The sequence below is a fragment of the Puntigrus tetrazona genome, chromosome 6 (genome assembly GCF_018831695.1).
Source record: "Puntigrus tetrazona isolate hp1 chromosome 6, ASM1883169v1, whole genome shotgun sequence".
NCBI classification, from domain to species: domain Eukaryota; kingdom Metazoa; phylum Chordata; class Actinopteri; order Cypriniformes; family Cyprinidae; genus Puntigrus; species Puntigrus tetrazona.
In genome coordinates this window covers 7464665-7483520 of record NC_056704.1, presented here as the reverse complement: position 1 = coordinate 7483520, position 18856 = coordinate 7464665, and the positions used below count along the sequence as shown (strand labels likewise).

Genomic DNA, 18856 nt, shown 5'->3' with positions numbered 1-18856 from the left:
GTTTTCTGGGTTAATCTACCAATTCTGTCCCTATAATTCATCAAGGCTACTTATTCATTTGTAATTTTTTGCCATTATGCATGTCTCTCCAAATAAGGTTTGGAAGCTTTGGTCAGCTCCCTAATTATGACATTACAAATTTAATGAAGTCTAGCCAAAATAAATTCATATAGGGCTGGAGAAGGACTGTCTGACCTATATCAGTGACAGTATCTCTACTCTGGGAGAGCAGCCGTTCCGATTCTGCGTCATTCTCAGACTCAGAGTCCTGTCTGGACATCTTAGTGCTTTTCAGACTCCCTGCTCTGCGGATAGAAGACAAAGATCCTCCTTTCTTTACTCGGAAACTCCTTGCTCCTTTAATTTGCAGCAACCGAGAACCACCAATGCGTATCTTCCTAATTGGAGCTGGGGAAAGACCAAAAAAAAAGAAAGAAAGTAAATCAGACTTCAGCCTTGTGCAAGCATGTTGAAAATTATTCCTTTTTCATTTTACCCAGTGGCTCTTGTGATGATTTCTTTTCCTCACAGCCAGTGTCAGACTTGAGGGTGTGACTGCTGCTGTTCAGAGAATCGTGTCCATCCTCATCATCCAGGATTCCTGCAAAGCTGATCTTCCTCTCATAGCGGTGACGGCCTAGTTCAGGGTCCAGACGCAAACGACAGCTCTCTAAATCCTATGGAAGCCAAAAGACAAGCCTGTTGTATGTATTCTTTTCCTGTGCAATTTAAGACCAGCTTACCCTTCAATCATAACTCAAACATACTGAAAATACAGCAAGGTTTTAACAGATATTCATTTTCCATTCCATTCCTAATTAATATTAGTAAAATTATTTTCTTGTCACTGCAGTTCATCATCCTGCATTGTAGCCAACTGAATACAAATATTTATCCTAATGAAAGATGCACAGAATATTTTTATGAAAATGCAAGTTTTCATGCATTAAATATACATTTTTAGGTGTTTATTTCTGTTTAGCTTTTATTCCTTTTCAGTTATGATACTGCTTTAACTCAACCTTTCTAATAAAGTTAGTAAGATAATAGTTTTGGTTTTAGTAAATTAAAATAACATAAAAATCATTTAAAAGGGTCATATGATGCAATTTCAAGATCTCCTTTCTTTTCGATTGTGGGTTTATTTTCATAACATCGCCCAAATGTTTATGCAAAGAAAGAAGTTGGAACTATAATTCTGAGTGAAGTGTTGCTGCTGCACGGTGCCATGAAAATTACAGCATTCTTACTCACACCCAAGCCATGCTGGTTGTATATGACTTTCTTCTTTCAGACGAACACATCTTGAGTGTTTTTAAATATATCCTGCCTCTTCAAAACTTGGTAATGCTGGTGGATAGCGGCCATGATTTTGAAGCTCGGTAAATCGAACATGTTCACAAATACCGCAGCATAAAACTAACCTATATACCTTTGGGGGGTTATCACAAGTCCTCTAAAGCAGATCGATGAGATTTGTAACACAAATATATATTAAAATGCCTGAATTTTCATTTTTGGGTGAACTATTCTTTTAATCTTGTCTGAGGAAGGCAATACCAAAACTGACCACAAGGGGCTCTGTTCGGGGTCTTGGAAGACAAGGAAAGGTCTCTCTCAGGAAAGTGGTGATCTCCAGAAGCAGCTGACAAGCAGCCATCTTCAGAGCAAAGGGACATCCACACTTTGTGGGATTGACCGTGTCTGTTGAAAGATTCATAAAAAAAAAAAACCTCAGCTAAATGCTCAATTATTATATTGAATTTGAAAAGTCCAACGTCTGTTTTATCAGCATTCGTCTCCACTCTTACTGTCATCCAGATAATCTTCTTCCTCATCCTCCTTTTTTGCTCTTCTCTTGCTCTCTTCATCGTAGATAAAACCCAAGATGTTGGCTGGACTCTCACTGTCTGAGTGGCAAATTTCACTCAGCCGAGTGCCTATCGCCTTTTCGAGGATAAATATAATAGATGAAGACAAATACCATATATGAGTTTCTCAAAAAAATTATGTAACAATGTTTTCTGCAGGAAAGACTAAATTTGAAGTAATGCCAGCATAATGTGACTCACATCTCCCCACTGGTAAAAGTGTTTTGCTGCGTTCCACTGGAGCTTTGTGTTTCTTTTGTTTCCTGCTACAGGCGATCGTCCTCTAGATAGTCCTCTTTTAGTGATGTTCACATGGTGACCTTTCATCCACTCTGGCCAGTTACCACGGTTACAGCGATGCACAAAACGAGCACACTCCAGGAAAAGCGAGGCCCTTGCCACAACGGGTGCTTCCTGGTGAACAAATTTAGCAAAATGAACAAAAAAATATTTGGTTCCGTATTTTTTCTGAAAATAAAGACTAATTGTTGACCTTGGATTAAAGATACAGGATGTAAAATGGCGGTATACTTTTTTAAAAATTGGATGATCATGGTAAATTGTGGTTAATTTGTTTTATGGGAAACATGTAAGCGTTTATGTAGACTCTGAAGTGCAGTACTAAATGAAAAATATGATCTTTAAACAATATTAACACATCCTGCAAGGAGTATGAAAACTTGTGAACTGTATATCATAAGGCACCAACAAATTACATAAACATGACAAATGCACATTTAAGACGGGGATACACTATACAACCTTGAAACTAATTAACAAATTTTAAAACACTATAGGCAATATAGACTTACTGCCTTTGTTTAGCATCATATCGTCACACATTCTGGGCATAATAGACTAAACATAGACTAATTGTAAAGGATCACACCCAATTACACTTTCAAGACATTCTGAACTAATGTGCATTCTTGCTAAAAATTGACTAAAATATCAAATATGTTTGAGATTTTTTGCAAAATCCATCAATTTTCATGAATAAAGGAATTTTTGGTTATATTTGTATCCCTGGACCACAAAATAAGTCATAAGTAGCACTGGTATATTTGTAGCATTAGCCAAAAACACATTATGTGGATTAAAATGATCGATTTTTCTTTTATGACAAAAACCAATAGTAAAGTAAAGAATGTTCCATTTAGATATTGTATACATTTCCTAACTTAATTATATTAAAATGCATTTTTGGATGAGTAATATGCAATTTGAAGGACTTCATTTGTACAACACGGCAATTTAGATATTTTTGTACCTTCCGATTGCAGACATTCAAATAGTTGTGTCTAAATATTAAATAAATACTAAATGTCCTACCTCAACAAACCATACATCAGTGGAAAGGTTATTTTTTCAGCTTACAGATTATGTATAAATCTTATTTTCAAAAAAATTACCCTTATGACTGGTTTTGGGGTCCAAGGTCACATTTAATCTCTTCCAGTAAATAGAGATATATTACCTCTGTACATATTGCATAAATATAGTACATATGTTTCAGAAGCAATGTGACACCATTTTATATATAAACAGAAGAAACAGAACTGACCAGGTCCAGTGCTGCTGCTAAAATCGAAGCATCCGGTATGGTTCCTGGCTCACAGCAGTTCAACAGGAACTGAAATCTCTTCATGCCCTGTCTGATTGCACCTAGATTAACAATGTTCTTATTCTTCATGGCCTCCTGACTGGCAGCCAAGCGCTCCTGGAATCCATGGCAACCTTGTCGGGGTACAGAATGGTGTCAGTGAAAGGAGTATAGAACTTCTGCATGAACAGCTGAAAATAGCTTATGAAATATGCATCTGGTGATATCGAATGAGCATGCAAGTCTGTTTTTTGGCACTAGTCTGAAACAACAAGAATACTCAAGATCTGCAAATCAAACTATGACTTCTGAAATCCCCTGAATAAATATCTAAAAACGATTAACTATTAACTTGGAGAGCTGAAGGTTCACGACAACTCTGACAAAGCTGTGACGGGTCATGGTGCCAGGTCATAGGTCAGAGAACCACAGTCCCTCTTCCAGCGGATGACTCTGACAAAGATGGACAAACACACAGAGAGCTGGTATGGAAGATGGTAGAGGAGTGTACCAGAAGCACAAGACAGGTCAAGTACGGGCACACAAACAAACAAACAGAGCGAACTGTGGACGGGGGTGGGGGAAGGCACCCCAGGATTCTACCATCTTTCTCTTCTGTGTGGTGAAGCTTGGAAGGGTTCCTCCGACCAGACCGCCATTTACCGAGCCGCTTGAAGAAATTCTCCTCTTCCTCTCGCCCATACTCGATAGCGCTACCCTCCGACAGCTTCACGGCACTGGTGAACTTGACCTGAAATGTACAGAAAAGACTTGAATCAAGGACGTCCTGTCTAATAGCTCTGCATCAATGACTGGTTGTCTGCCGTGAAAGTTCAGCTTTATTCCCAAAGAAAGAAATCAGGTGAGGAAGAAAAATGATTGCATTGAAAATGAACACAGTAACATAGGCATAGTTCTCGGTGAGACAAATATAACCCCCTTTTCCCCTTGTGTGTGCATATACTGTAGATATAGTACAATTATTATGAATTCATTTTACTTTGCTTCATTTTATCTGTGTTTATAGTTTCATTTATTAAAGCTGACCTATCACTTTAACCTTTTTGTTGTTAGAAATAAATGTAATGTTAAAATTAACGAGAGTTGTGTGCATGGTTTGCATTTTTTTAGTTACTTTTATAATGTACTGCGGAATTTAAAAATAAATTCAAAATATGAACAACAACTATACTAGTCTACATGTAATTAGACAATCAAATGATAATCTTTTTACCACCAAAAAAGCAGTTCATACTTAATAACGACGGGAATAAACATCTTTGATAAGCAAAATTACAATGGTAAAGGCATTTTTGACTCAGATTCATTTTAATTTTATAAAATATAACCACATGCATCCAAAGAAAGCATGTGTTTACTTGATGATCGATCAAACTAAATTTATGAACCTATATGAAACCAACATGGATAATATTATATTACATGGATAATAATACAGAACTTTGCAGATGTGTTCTAAACTACATTTTTTGTATTATCTTGAACACTCTTATTTGTCATTGACCATCTTAATCTTAATTCTAACCTTACTAATCAGTAAATCCAGAGATTTGCCCTCACCTTGGAGCTCTGTCTGATAAAGGACAGTCTGTCCACAGAGCTGATGTCCAGTAGGTCCTCCACCCCATCAGCCAGACCAGAAAGAGAGGAGCGTTTCAGCCAGTTTCCTGTTCCACAAGTGAAATGGTTACATGAAATAAAGTTAGTTTAGCCCTCTTGTTACTCTGAGACCTATTCAGGTTTGCACTCAGGTACCCTTTAAACGGAAGTGCAAACAAGCCAAAAGGAATGTGCGAGGAAAGATTTCATGCTGGTGGCCCGGCTCATACCGCATAAACACACAAAAAATATACAAATAACTCATACACTCACAGTACAAAAAAGCATTACAAATAAATAAACCTTTGAATGCATTGTTGTTCAGAACTAAAGCTTTCATTATGACACTGTATGATGAGGCTGCATTACTAAAACACAACACACATACGTAACACGGAGAGAGTGAGTGGATGGCGAACTTTCCTATGGCATGCTGGTGACAAAAAGGAAAGAACAGAGATATGAATGATTTTTCATAACATTCAGGTCCCTAACACAACAGGAAACAAATTACAGCTCAAGTTAAAATAGAGTTTATTGGTTTATTCAAGTCCTAATATTAACTTTACAATCTCTGATGTGCAAGCATTACAAATATGCATACGGTTGTGTTCAACCAAGAACTACTGCAGTCTTACCTATGTGTTGCATGGACATTAACACATATAATCCATATCTTCATATTAGAGTGAGAAAATGAATCCTAAAGAACCATCCATGTATGGAAATTATACATTTGTAGATATTATGTTACAGGTAAAAAAGTCACCATATGGAATATTATGAAACCTGAATCCTAGTTATACTGTAATTAAAGAAATTTAGAAACAGGGTAGTCAAGGGCATGAAGTAACATAATGAAGATGGTAATTAGGTGCATTGTATGGAAAAACCAAGGAACAGAGACAATATGTTTGTAAATCATTTCTCTTTCACAAAAACCAACCTATGGGCAGTTTGAGTTTCTTGCGTAGTGAAATCCTTCTGGAGCGTGATCGTGAGCGACGGTCTGTGGTAGTGCCGGAGTGGGCGGTGGTGCACTCTGACGTATCCTGCTCTGATTGGCTGCTTGTATCACTGGCAGCGCTCTGAGATTTGAACATCTTCCTCCAAAAGTCTTTCCTTCCTAAAAGCGCTCCTGGGATTTGCTCGTCACTGAAAGACAAACAACAAACACATACACTCAGTCCATGTGATTTAGGCATTACAAATATTTTCAACTGTTCAAATTGATAAACAGATAAATGTTAAAGTGAAGTAAGCAAATAGCTACATGGATAGCTACAGTCGTGTCACGCCAGAAAACTTATGCATGTACTTTTTTGCTGATGATGGCTTGGTGTCCTCCTTTTCGTCTGTTTTTTTAGTGGTGTTGAGTTTTTCAGCGCTGTCCAGAAGGGCACTCAGAGCCACGCGTCGGAAGACATTTCCATGGGACTCCTTGATAAACTGTACCAGCTGACGTATGTCACAATACAGGCCCTGGTTTTTGTGTTTAGATGTAATGAGAGAAAGCCGGAGTGTGAATGTGTGAAAAGAGAAACATGGAAAACAGAAACTTATTTACCAGATATTTATTCTTTTTCTGCACAGGTAATTATCAGCTATTAATTTTCCACACAGAAGCACTCAAAATGAAACTAGTGCTAAAACTGTCCTAGGCAGACGCAAGGCATTAAGAAAAATCTCTGTTCATATGATAGCGAATTATGCATAACTGATAATGTCTAATGACTATCACCTTTTCTATTTTTCTAAATATTTTACTTACAGTCTACTAACTGATTACCATTTGCACGTACCAGCTATTAACAAGGTGTATGACAAAGCAGCACTTCAAGCTGAATACACCTAATTATTGTTGATCAACTGCAAACAGCAGCTAAATTAATTCATGTGGCATGTGTACAGCTATCTTTGACGTTCTCTTTTTTGTGATTTAGAGGAAAAGGTGTGCCTTTAATTTGTGATTTGATAATTTGTAATTTGTGCCTTTAACTTTACATCCCACAGTATGACGTAGTCATGATTTAAAGAAATAGGGACAATTTTACTTTTCTCTATCGTGACTTACATCTGATTAAACTGAAGAATACTGAAAAAAAAAAAAAAAGTGAAGAAAGTATTGCAAATAACTAAATACAATCTGTCTAATTTTAGGTTAGAAACTGCTTACCAACTACAGCAGCAGAATTATGTATAAATTGTATAAACTACTTATAAAACATACTGTTTGACAATTTGATTTCAAGTTAAAAGTACAACACTGAACGCTATTTTCTCCTTGTACAAGCAGGCATATAAAGTGTCAGACAGAAAACCCAATACTTACCAACAGTGATATTTTGGGCAAATGTTATCTTACAAAACACATTGAGGCCTGTTTGATGTTTTAAAACCTAAATGGAAAAGCTCCTCCTCCACTTGGTATTTTTATTAAGTAAAAAAAATACAAAAGATCTACAAGATCTACTCAAAGAGGGGACTGTGACATTCATTTCAGGTCCACCTCTATTAGTCAATCGTGCTTTTCCATGAGAGCTGGAAAATGCATGCTTGAATTATTTTATGGTTGTCATTGTACAATTTAGCCGTGTGTTAGCGTAACTTTCACCAAATGTAAACTCAAGACCAAACATTTGCCAGCTGATGAGTTAAATGCAGCCCTCTCACCAGGTTCTCAGAACTGTGAAGCTCATGTGTAGTGGAGGCACATCTCGTGATGAGAGACTTGAACATGCAGCCCACCACCACAGTCTCCATGCTCTGGGCCAGAGACTTGTCTCCTCCGGTGGTGAAGTTGTTCTGAAGCCAGCCTTGTCTGCGAACACAAACAAGTCATCTCAGAGGAACAACTGTGACCCGGCTGCCATGTCTGGGCAAAATCACTGAGGCTCAGCCATAAGTGCCAAACAATAAGGGGAAGCAGGAAGCATTGATGTTTACAAGATGAAAAGGGGGAAAAAATCAATAGCACGTATGATAGGAAAACCTAAAAAGTGATTTGTGCGGGGTTTTGAAGGTTTGCATACATGCAAGTGACTGTGGCCTGAGAGATAGTAATAGACCTAACAATCAGGTCATGCTCTGATTTCACAGCAATGCTGAGTTTAGTTTAGCTGGATCTTATAAAGCCGGTTTTAGATTGTTTATTCGGTAAAGCCTAAGCACTGTTTAGCTCTACTACAGGCGAGAGCATCACCCTGGACATTGTGAGGAGTGCAGGAATGGGTGTAATGCCTAGTTTTGGCAGTAAATTTAGATATTGTGTATCTACCGATGTTTCTTTTATTCGCCCTCCTGGACCTCTCACCTGCACTGCCGTATTCTGCAAGAGAAAAGATGGTGGGCAACATTGGTGTCAGGCCAGCACAGACATGTACTCGTAAGTCAGGAAACACCAACTCATTCCAAAACACACATCCACGCACAGACGCGCACACACAGATGCAAAAGAGGACAACCCAAAAAAAACTAATAAAAAAAGATAGGGAAATAAAACATAGGGATATCATTTTTTATAACACTCACTCATGTTCACTAACTTGCCAGAAATCAATCGAAATACAGCTTGTCTTGCTGTTTTTTATTCCGTCAGAATTGAAAATACAAACAATGAGAATTGGCACTGTCAATATGATGTTTGGCAAGTCTGCTGAAAGGTTGAGTGATGAGGGACTGGGGTACAAACAGTGGAGTTTGACAGACAGACAGAAAGAAGGAAAGGAAGAAAGTACTACTGGCAGACATGAAGGCAGAAGACAGAAGAGGCCAAGGAGCGAGAAACGAATGACATTAAAAAAATGTAGAGACGATCTGTATTTCCAGCTTGTTTTGTAGCATTTGCTTCATGTTTCTCATTTAATACTTTGTAGCACGTGGCCTTTTAATGTATTTGAAGGCTTCTTTATTGTGATAGTAATATCATATAATCGCTGGCATGTCCGTTCCTACATTAAATAAGCATTTTTGATGTTGGATAGATGTACCCACCAAACCGTGTGGATTCACTGTAATCTAATTCAGTGTGAAGAAGCTAATCATACAATCTTCTGAAAAGAGAACTAAATGATTCTGCCTGCTATATTAGGTGTTATGATCTGTTCTGATTGTTCATTATAAAGCTACATTTCTGCTGTTTATCTGAGACACGTGATATGACACAGATATATCCAGATGTTCTGATATATGGAATGTGACAGCCACAGTGTTCATATGAAAAGCTACTCACTCCGGTCTACTAAAAGAAATGACACTTAACTGCACAGTCAGCAGGTAATTTTTGGACAATATTAACCCAGAAATTGAATCAGGTACTGTACCACCTGTTTAAATCTGAACGGGCTTGGTTTCATCATAATGACTGGCAGGAACTGACGGGAAGTAATTACACACAAAAAAATTGTGTAAAAAAAATATGTTTAAAAAAGATTTAGAAAACAACTGCTCTGCGGCAACTTAAAGGCCAAATAGTACCTCGTCCCTTTCCACATTACGCCATTTTCGCCAAGAGGGCTCGCGGACAGCCGCCCACCCTGCGCATGCGCGAGTAGAATGCTAAACGAGCGTAAACGAAGTAGTCGGTGTCGTAGTCCGCATTAATCTGCGACTGAATACTTTGAAAGCTGTGTGGACGCGGCTGCGCGCGAGACGGAACGGAACGCGGAAAGTAAAGTATACGCCGGCCCTAGGTCTGCCTACACTGGACGCGATAAAGCGACCGTTGAAAACCGTTTGGAATTTGCGTCAGCACGTCATAAATAGAACGCGGCAACAGTTTTGTGTGGGAGGTTTGTTGTGCCGCGCGCGTCAGGTGTGGAGACTTCAAACTATCGCGAGGATATCGTCACACGCCTACTACTTATTGCTTAAAAAAGCTAAACTGTCAACAAAATAAATGGTCCTTAACAGTATAATATTAATCTGTATACATTTAAATGAGTTATTTAACATGATTAGCTACCATGTAAAATGTAACTTCATCTATTTTCTCTCTTTCAGCCCTTTATGTCTCTTACCGGTTAGTTGTTCTTCCAAGCAATGGTTTCATTTTCTTGCTTCTAGCCATCTATCAAAGCTTTATCCTCAACATATTTATGAATACTCTTCCAGTTTTGAGTCACCAATGAGCTATTCTAAGTTGGTATGAAAACAGATGACCAGTTATACAAGAGACATGAAAATAGCAACGTATCTTGCCATGGACAACAATCTCATAAAAATTATTATTTACCAATCAGAAGTATTTCAGAGAGCTGTTTATTCATTAAAATTCGCTTGAATGAATCTTACAGAACCCTAGAGTAAAATTTTGTTTGCATTACACTACCTGTCAAAGGTTTTGAATAAATTAAGATGTTTACCAAAGCTGCATTTATTTGATCAAAGTCAAAACAGTAGCATTGTGATTTCAGAAATCATTAAAATAATGAAATTCAGCTTTAACATAACTGGATTAAATAAGCAGTTATTTTAAATTGCAATATTTCATAATAGTAGTTCTGTATTTTTAATAAAATAAATGCAATCTTGATGAGCATAAGCAACTTTAAAAACATTCTAAAAATCTTAATTAGTCCAAATTTTGACTGGTAATGTTTTATTGTTTTAAATTTCACTTGAAAGTATTCTAAGTTTTAAATACAAGTTCGATACACAGCTCTATAATCATACTATAATGAAATTGATCTCTCTTTTAGGAAAAGACAAATCCATCTCTATTACTGATGCATGAAAATGAGGCTCATGATATCTTTGGAGATTTCATAAAAGGGATTAAAAACTATGCCTGGGCATGTTAAAGACATGCACTTAATAAGTGCAGCTCTGCCCTCTTACTGTCAGTGATTGGCTCCATGCAGAAGCCAAGTAGGGCGTGCAGGAAATCCACAATGTTGTTGAGCGAATCCTTATTAACATATTCTTTCATAGTCTGCCGAAACTGCACCTTATCCAGCTTGTACAGAGTAGTCAAACAATTCTGCGCCTAAAAAATAGGACAGAGCATAGGGTCATTCACCTTTGTTGGAGACAAACTGCCTCATGCAATATATATATATATATGCATTACTGCGAGGTCTGAAAGAGATCAGTGGTTAAACCATAACCTCTTAAAAAGTAAAGGTTAATCTGAATCTGTACTGTGAACTGATATTTTAAGTGTACACATATAGACCTGCATCCGAAGGCGGTCTCCAGAAAGCCCACGATGGCCTTCACCACAACCGTACGCACAGCCGAGTGATTTAACGATCTTAATGAGCATGGTGAGAGCCAACCTGTGAGTGCTGAGTGAAGTGTCTCCATCCTGTTGATGATTTAAAAAAATGCATGAACATCTTACTTGATAATTACTCTCGCATATTCATTCACAGCAGATATATTACCTGGTTGTCCTTGTTGTTCTTTATATCATCTCTGCTTCCTCCACGGCTCTCTCCACCCCCTCCTCCTCCATCTCCTCCACCACCTCCATTCGGCGCTGCTCCTGTGCCTCCTGCCGCCTCCCCCTGAGCTCCACCCGCACTCTGACTGGCTCCCTCCTTTGGACGCTCCGCCTCTTTGTCCTCGGGTTTGGAGGCTTTCTTACTCACACTGGGCACCACCCCCAGCTGCAGGAGGCATTCGATGATGTTGAGAGCCACGTCGCAAATCCGAGAACTGATGTCATGGGTGAGTACGGCATACAGGGCCCGCAGAATAGCCTTAAAAACAACACACTACTCACTACTCATATTATGAAGCGTGTGGTCAGATCTAATCATATTTTCCTGGGGTGAACTCAATTTAAAATAACTTAAAATCTAAATACTATCAGTAAAAAGTTTGAAATACTGTAATTATTTTATTATGTTTTGAAGAAGTCTTTTATGCATTTTTTGGATAAATAAATAGTGCTTTCAAATGATTAATTGCAAAATAAAAGTTGTTGTTTGCATAATATATGTGTGTGTTCTGTGTATATTTATTATGCATATATAAATAAACACACATACAGAATATATGTGGAGAATAGTTACATGTATGTACATATCTATATTTATATCTATTTAATTTATATTATAACTATCTTAAATCATAACTATCATAACATATTTTTATGAAATTGTTTTGCGATTCATTGTAATTAATAATTTGACATTAAAACAATAATATTGTGAAATATTAGTCATGATTATTGAACACCTGTTAAGTATTCTAATTTGTTTTAAAAAATATTTTATAATCTGCATTTGTTTAGAATACATTCTAATATGCTGATTTGTTACCCAAGAAACATTTATTATTATTAATGTTAAAAGCAGTTGTGTTGCTTTTTTTGTGGAAACTTGTGACACACTACTTTTTAAATGTTTAAAATTTTTATTTAGCAATAATAAGTGACTAATGACACAATTTAGATTTTTGATTCAAGCCTGAAAAAATATTTTACCAGAAAAAAACCATTACTAAAAACTATGCATCAAATTAAAATAAATTATGAAGAGCCTTTATTTAACAATGTAAGAAAATCCTAATTATTTAAAACTTTGACCGAAAGTGTATAAGCGAATTTGTCACTCTGCGTTCGGGCCTTACCATGAGGTCCAGCATGCCATTTTTCAGAATGAAGTTGTTAGTGCCCTCAATAGTTTCTCGGTCCTCTAGCGATGTGTAATTGATGCAGGAGTCTGTCAGACTTCGGGGAAGGTTGGAGCAGGCCAGCGGCTCACACGGCATCTCAGGGATGGGAATGGGGTTACACAGTTTCTTAATGTGCTCTGTGAAGAAATCTGTGTAGCCTACATTAAAGGAAGCCACAGTTGTGTTAAATGTAGCCATGGTGATGGTGGAGATCTGGGAACGAACTGAGAAAGAAGTCAATGAGTCAAAATCACAAATGATTATTATCCATACAAATTTATTTGTACGTTTATTTCTTCTCTAAAATGTTCAGCGAACCCATTAGCATCTCACTGTGGCCCGCAGATTGAAAACCCCTGTTGCATTTTATTCATCTTTATTAATTCCAACAAAGATTAACTGCAATGGATTCATAATTAATACTGTGATTGTGCTATATATTTGCTTACCACCCTCTTTGATGGTATTGTCGCTGTGACTGTTGGAGTGTTCAGGCAAGTTGTGGTGGGAGTGAAAATGTTTTGCTCCAAGACTGTCCACATCTCCGGCAGTATCTGAGCTTCCACGACGGGTTAACTTCCCTTCAACGCAACGAAAAAAAGCCACAATATGGCAATAATTTGTAAATAATCTCAAAGTGCATGCGATTTGAGAAAAGCACAATGTGTATGTTCAGAGCTGATTCATTTAACCATAAAGCACGGAATGCCAAAATAAATCTTGGGATAAATAAAATAGAATTTGGGAAACGGGCCCAATTGCTGTCTACAAAAAAACAGCATATAGGACAAAATAAAATGGATTCGTAGGGTCCAACATACCCATGATAGTGGAAGGCCAACCCCCTCGGTCCAGTGTGCGGCGGTCGTCTCCCAGTCCAGAGAAGCTTCCGAACGAGAAGGTGCTACGTGTGGGTGAGACATCCAGGTGATCCTCGTGCATCAGGAAAGGTACACCCATTCGACGCTGCCGTTTCTTCCCAGTATGGTGGAATGGGATAGAGCCTTTTCTCTCTCGATCTTCTCTTCGGTTTTTAAACTTAAAAAAAAAGACGAAACAAAAGTGAGACAAAATGAAATGCAGATAACTGCAATAAAATGCAAAATCAAGTAACCTAGCATGTGATTTTATTAGAGGTTTTTACATAAAATATACCTTTTTGAATATGTTCATGCCCATCTCAGTGGAGAGGTCAGGGACTGCTGGTCTCCTGAGGTTGGTAACTGATACTTTAGAGAAGGTCTCAGAGCTCAAAGACCTGCTTTCCTCATTACATTTCAAAGTCATATCCTTAGAAAAATGGCAAAGCAAAAAAACAGGGTATCAAAGGTATGCATTTTTTACAGAATTTTGTTTTACAGAAAAGTTTTAAAGTTGTGAACTTTATCTTAAGATTGCCCAGTTATCCCTATTACTCATTAGTAACATCTTATTTTATTACTGGACAGGCAAAATCAGTTAGACCATGTCCAACATGCAGGCACATACAAAAAGCATTTAAATCATCCACATCGGCTGATCTCACACAACACCGTTCATCAACAAAATATTAACAGAATTTTAATAGTACCAGTGTTATGTTCCTTTTACTACGTTCTGTGCCTGTTTGCCTGTGTTTCTTGTCCATAGTACCCCTGTTCTGCTATTACTTGATCATGTTCCTGTTACATAAGCCCTGTTTCTTCATTTCCTTTGTTCGTTGTCGTGTGTGTGTTTCTCCTACAATTTTCAGAGTGTCATTTGTGGATTTAAAAAAGAATTAGTACCACATCTGTATTTTTTTTATCACTATGGGTCTATATTTCAAATATATAATCTGGTATTAGATATTAAATTGTGCAAGTAAATTATTCTTTATTTTTACATTAAGATTACTTTGCCACCATCTTCCACTTGTTTTATGTTGTTCACATTTTTCCAGATTGTGTGGAATTTTAATATCGGCCATTATTGATTATCATGACCGTAGCATAAAAATAATAACCCTGGCCCCACCAGAACCTAATACACCGCCCATTATCATCTGAAACTGCTATGTAAAAACACACAGTCAGCTAACTGACAGGACTGTTACCTGTGTTTTGTGAGTATTAACCAAAGAAGGGTAGCGGCCACCATGGAACTGCTGCGGGGCCGTGGTAAGGGGGGTATGAGGGGCTCAGGCGGGCGCTCAGGCTTCTCCTGCAGTATCTGACGCAGTCGCTGCAGGTAGTATATGAGGGCCCAGTGCACACCCTCTTCTGTCCAGTGAGGCTGCATCAAGCAACGCAGCACTGCAACATCAAAATAGGTGGCATACCTTGCTCGCTGTGATACAGAGATGCCACCGGGGACTGAGAAACTTTCAGCGAAAAGAAAGAGAGAGAGAGATTTGTTACAGAAAATGATGGTCAGAAACAAGTTCAGACTGAGATTGCTCAGAATGGTTGCCTGGCAACTGCAGTGCGAACGCAGGCACAGACTAACGCTGTGACAGATGGGAGTCTGGAGACTGTTTATCTAGCTAACATAGAACGAGTTTCGAGATAAAAAACTCTAAACCAGTTGAGGAAGAGTGTAATAAAAATATAGTATGATATAAAGAGGTTTTAATATGGTATAAATTAAAGTTCAGAAAGACAGCATTTATCTGAAATACAATTCAATTGTAACATCAAATCTTGTAATATCAAATCAATAATTAAATCTTTATCATCAAACTTAAGGCATCCTTGCTAAATAAAAGTATTCATTTCTGTACCCCCAACCCCCAATACAATAAAAAAAAATTATAATAAAATAATTTAAAAAATATAGTTTAATAGCAAATTATCATATTAGAATAATTTCTGAAGGATCATGTGAAACTTAAATCAGTAGTAATGATGCTGAATATTTAATAAAATTGTGATCACAGGAATAAATGTCTGCTTTTGCTGAATTGTGGACCAAATGAGTGCAGGCTTGGTAAGCAGAAGAGACTTCTTTAATAAACAAACAAAAAAGTACTGTAAAAGTATTATTATTTCATGATAGCTATTGCATTAACTGATCAATGATTTATGCAAACTTATTATAAAATTGTGCCATTTATGTCAGACCACAAGTCTTAACATGATTTCTTCCTATACTGACAACGATGTTTTCCCTCAATTCAAAACAGATTGATAAACAGGATCGCGCTCCATGCACCACCTGTATGTAGAAACACTCACTTCTTTGGTTGTGAAAATCCTTTCTCAAAGGCCTGCTGCGAGGACCCTCCCTTCTCCACAGAGTTGCCACGGCGACAGCTCTGCCCTGTCACCGAGGGGGAGGAGGAGTCTGGCTGGGCTGATTCACATACCACCTGAAAGCCCAGATAGAAGAGGAAATCACATGACCCCGGCCGAACAATGATGTTAATGCGCTACGAGAGTAAATTAATATACGCCAGGACTAAATGAGCCACAAGGGGCTGTGCAGCTGCAAATCACAGTCTGAATACTCACTGCAGGGCACGGGTTACTGGTATCATGAGGACTACACTGGTTATTCACTGGAGAGTTCCTCTTAGCTGTGGAGAATATAGCAGAGATAGCGTGAATGTATCTGCACACATAAAGATAGATTTGTGTTTCGGGTTTAACGCTGGTAAAACACAGCAATAATTAAATAGAGATAGAGATAGAATGACAGAAATCTGACCTGTAACAATGTTACGCATGGGTTTGACAAGGGAAGAAAAAGCAGGAACATCGGGCTGACGGTGCTCCCACATTGGCTGCCAAATAACAAGTCCACCAGCCAGTCGAAAGGTGAGGTCTGACTCCTGCCAAATGCAAAATTATAGATCATTTTTTTGGCAGATTAAGCTAAATTAATAAATTAGTATTTACAAAATGAAAAAACAAAGAAAAATGTATATAGTTAGTATATTACACTATAATAATTACAATATGCTTTATTTTAATTCATATTTTAAAAAAGAATTAACATTTACAACAAGCTGGAAATTAAACTAGCTGTACATTGATGTTCAACAGGCTGTAATGAAACTCACTTCTGCTAACCTCATTTCTAGTGAAAAATCAAATGACAAATCATGGAAAACTGGCATTAAAACGAATGCACAATAACACTGATGTACAATTCTTAAGATGGCAAAGCAGGAACTTCCATGAACCCTCTCAAACTGGCCTTGTGCCAGAAGAAGAAGAAAAAAAATATATATATATATATATATATATATTAACAGAAAAAGCTCCAACCTTGATCCGGTTAATGAGGGGGGCGAAGAGAAACACAAAGAGCTCCACAGTGGCCATGTTCTTGTGGTAGAGTTTGGCACGGGCATATTCATTTTCTTCGGTTGTGCTGCCATTGCGGTCTGTGAGACCCTGGTTGGGCTGAAGGTAGGCACTACTGCTACCACTGCTGCCCCCCGACCACCCGTGTCCCAGGCCAGGCTCCTGGTGGCACTCCTGGGCCGCCTCCAGAAGCATCCAGTGCAGAGTATGAAGGAGTTTAGTTTCAGCCACCCCAAGTTTATCCTGGTGTCCTGGTGAAGAGAGATTGTGGACATGCTGATCAATAAAATTAACCACAAAATGAATTCGCCCCAAACGCACGAAGGACATAGAAATGGCAGTGGAGCTCCTACCCAGCTTGTTGCGGTTCGAGAGAAGGATGGCAGTGCAGTGGAGAACATGAGGCAGAGCGGCCTGGACCAGCTCCCAGCGAGAGATGCTCTGGATGGCTTCAGTGAGGGCTGGAGAGAGGCCGTGGAGTTTGTTCTCCACCAGCACCCGCTCGAATGACTATACGCAGGATAAAAGCATGAGACGTAATCCTCAAGAGCACTTACTCAATGGTTACTTCTTTTTGTTACAGTATTATTTGTATACAAGAAAGAAGCAAGACTAATACTAAAACCAATAATAATAAAACAATAATAATAATAATTACTATTATTATTACTAACAGAACTGAATGCAGATTTGTTTTTATTTCTTAATGGAAGAAAACTCTGTCAATGGAACAAAATATTCACAATTAAATTCATGATTAACAGTCTTGAAAGACAGGGTTGTAAATACTTTATAAAAAGCAAATCCTTAGTTCACTACTTTAACCTCAGTTTAAAAAATAAATAAAAAATAAAATAAACACTTAAGGAAGATAAACACTGTATTTATGTATTTTAACAGTAAACTGCTGTAAGAGTACTCAAGTAAAATCCGGTAATTGAGGAATGGTGTACGTTCCCTTAATATGGTGAAAAATTAAATAAATGTAACAACATTTTTAAAGTAATATAACTAATAAAATACTATAAATTTACTCTTTTTGGAAATTAAAAAAGGCATATAAATTTACAGTAAAAAATTGTTTCTTCTTAGCTCTTTCTTACCAGTTAAAGACATTAAGGTTTCATGTCCCATGTAATGTATGTCGTGTCACACATGATGTGTGTTACCATTATGCCATTTTGTATTTATGTCTATAGAGGCTATACAGTATTAGGCCTACAAATGTAAATTAGCTTTGATTTTATATATATATATATATATATATATATATATATATATATATATATATGTGTGTGTGTGTGTGTGTGTGTGTGTGTGTGTGTGTGTGTTGTGGCTTTTTTTTTTTTTTGTTTGCCTGAATATTAGCACAAAATATGTCCAGCAAATGAAACGGTTATTAGGTAAAAAAAAAAAAAAAATATATATATATATATATATATATATATATATATATATATATATATATATATATATATATATATATTTATTTTTTTTTTTTTTTTTTTTTTTTCAATCAAAATGTTACAGGAATGATAACGGATTGTATTTAACACCATTATGCTCTTCAAACTAATTAGATTTTTATGTGAAATCTATAATGCTTCTTGTATACTCTACAAAATGGATAAAAATTATGAAAATGCTTTGTTTTATTAACACTTAATACTATCTTATATCAAAGCATGGTTGTTTTACAGTGACACCACAAGATTTAGTGTTCCAATGACGTATCAGAATATTTAAATCTGACTCTTATATTCTCACTGCTAGTTTGTTTTAGTACAGTAATTGTTCGATTCAGTGTATTTAACACTTATAACGACTACAAATTCAGGTGTTCTTCAACACGGTCGGATCTTTCACCTCCG

General features: G+C 37.2%; 1 protein-coding gene across 1 annotated transcript in view; it reads right to left on the bottom strand.

Moving 5' to 3' along the window:
- Positions 1-18856, bottom strand: part of LOC122346910 (protein unc-80 homolog) — a 40944-nt gene that overhangs the window by 20007 nt on the left and 2081 nt on the right. The window contains 26 exon segments of the mRNA XM_043241794.1: positions 196-408; positions 497-677; positions 1571-1704; positions 1812-1947; positions 2073-2285; positions 3436-3608; positions 4138-4225; positions 5056-5162; positions 6041-6249; positions 6413-6576; positions 7768-7901; positions 7904-7915; positions 10933-11080; positions 11270-11401; positions 11481-11798; positions 12673-12941; positions 13167-13298; positions 13539-13755; positions 13873-14007; positions 14792-14823; positions 14826-15058; positions 15912-16045; positions 16188-16252; positions 16384-16507; positions 16947-17236; positions 17339-17495. Of these exon segments, the coding sequence (XP_043097729.1) occupies positions 196-408; positions 497-677; positions 1571-1704; positions 1812-1947; positions 2073-2285; positions 3436-3608; positions 4138-4225; positions 5056-5162; positions 6041-6249; positions 6413-6576; positions 7768-7901; positions 7904-7915; positions 10933-11080; positions 11270-11401; positions 11481-11798; positions 12673-12941; positions 13167-13298; positions 13539-13755; positions 13873-14007; positions 14792-14823; positions 14826-15058; positions 15912-16045; positions 16188-16252; positions 16384-16507; positions 16947-17236; positions 17339-17495 (4150 nt within the window).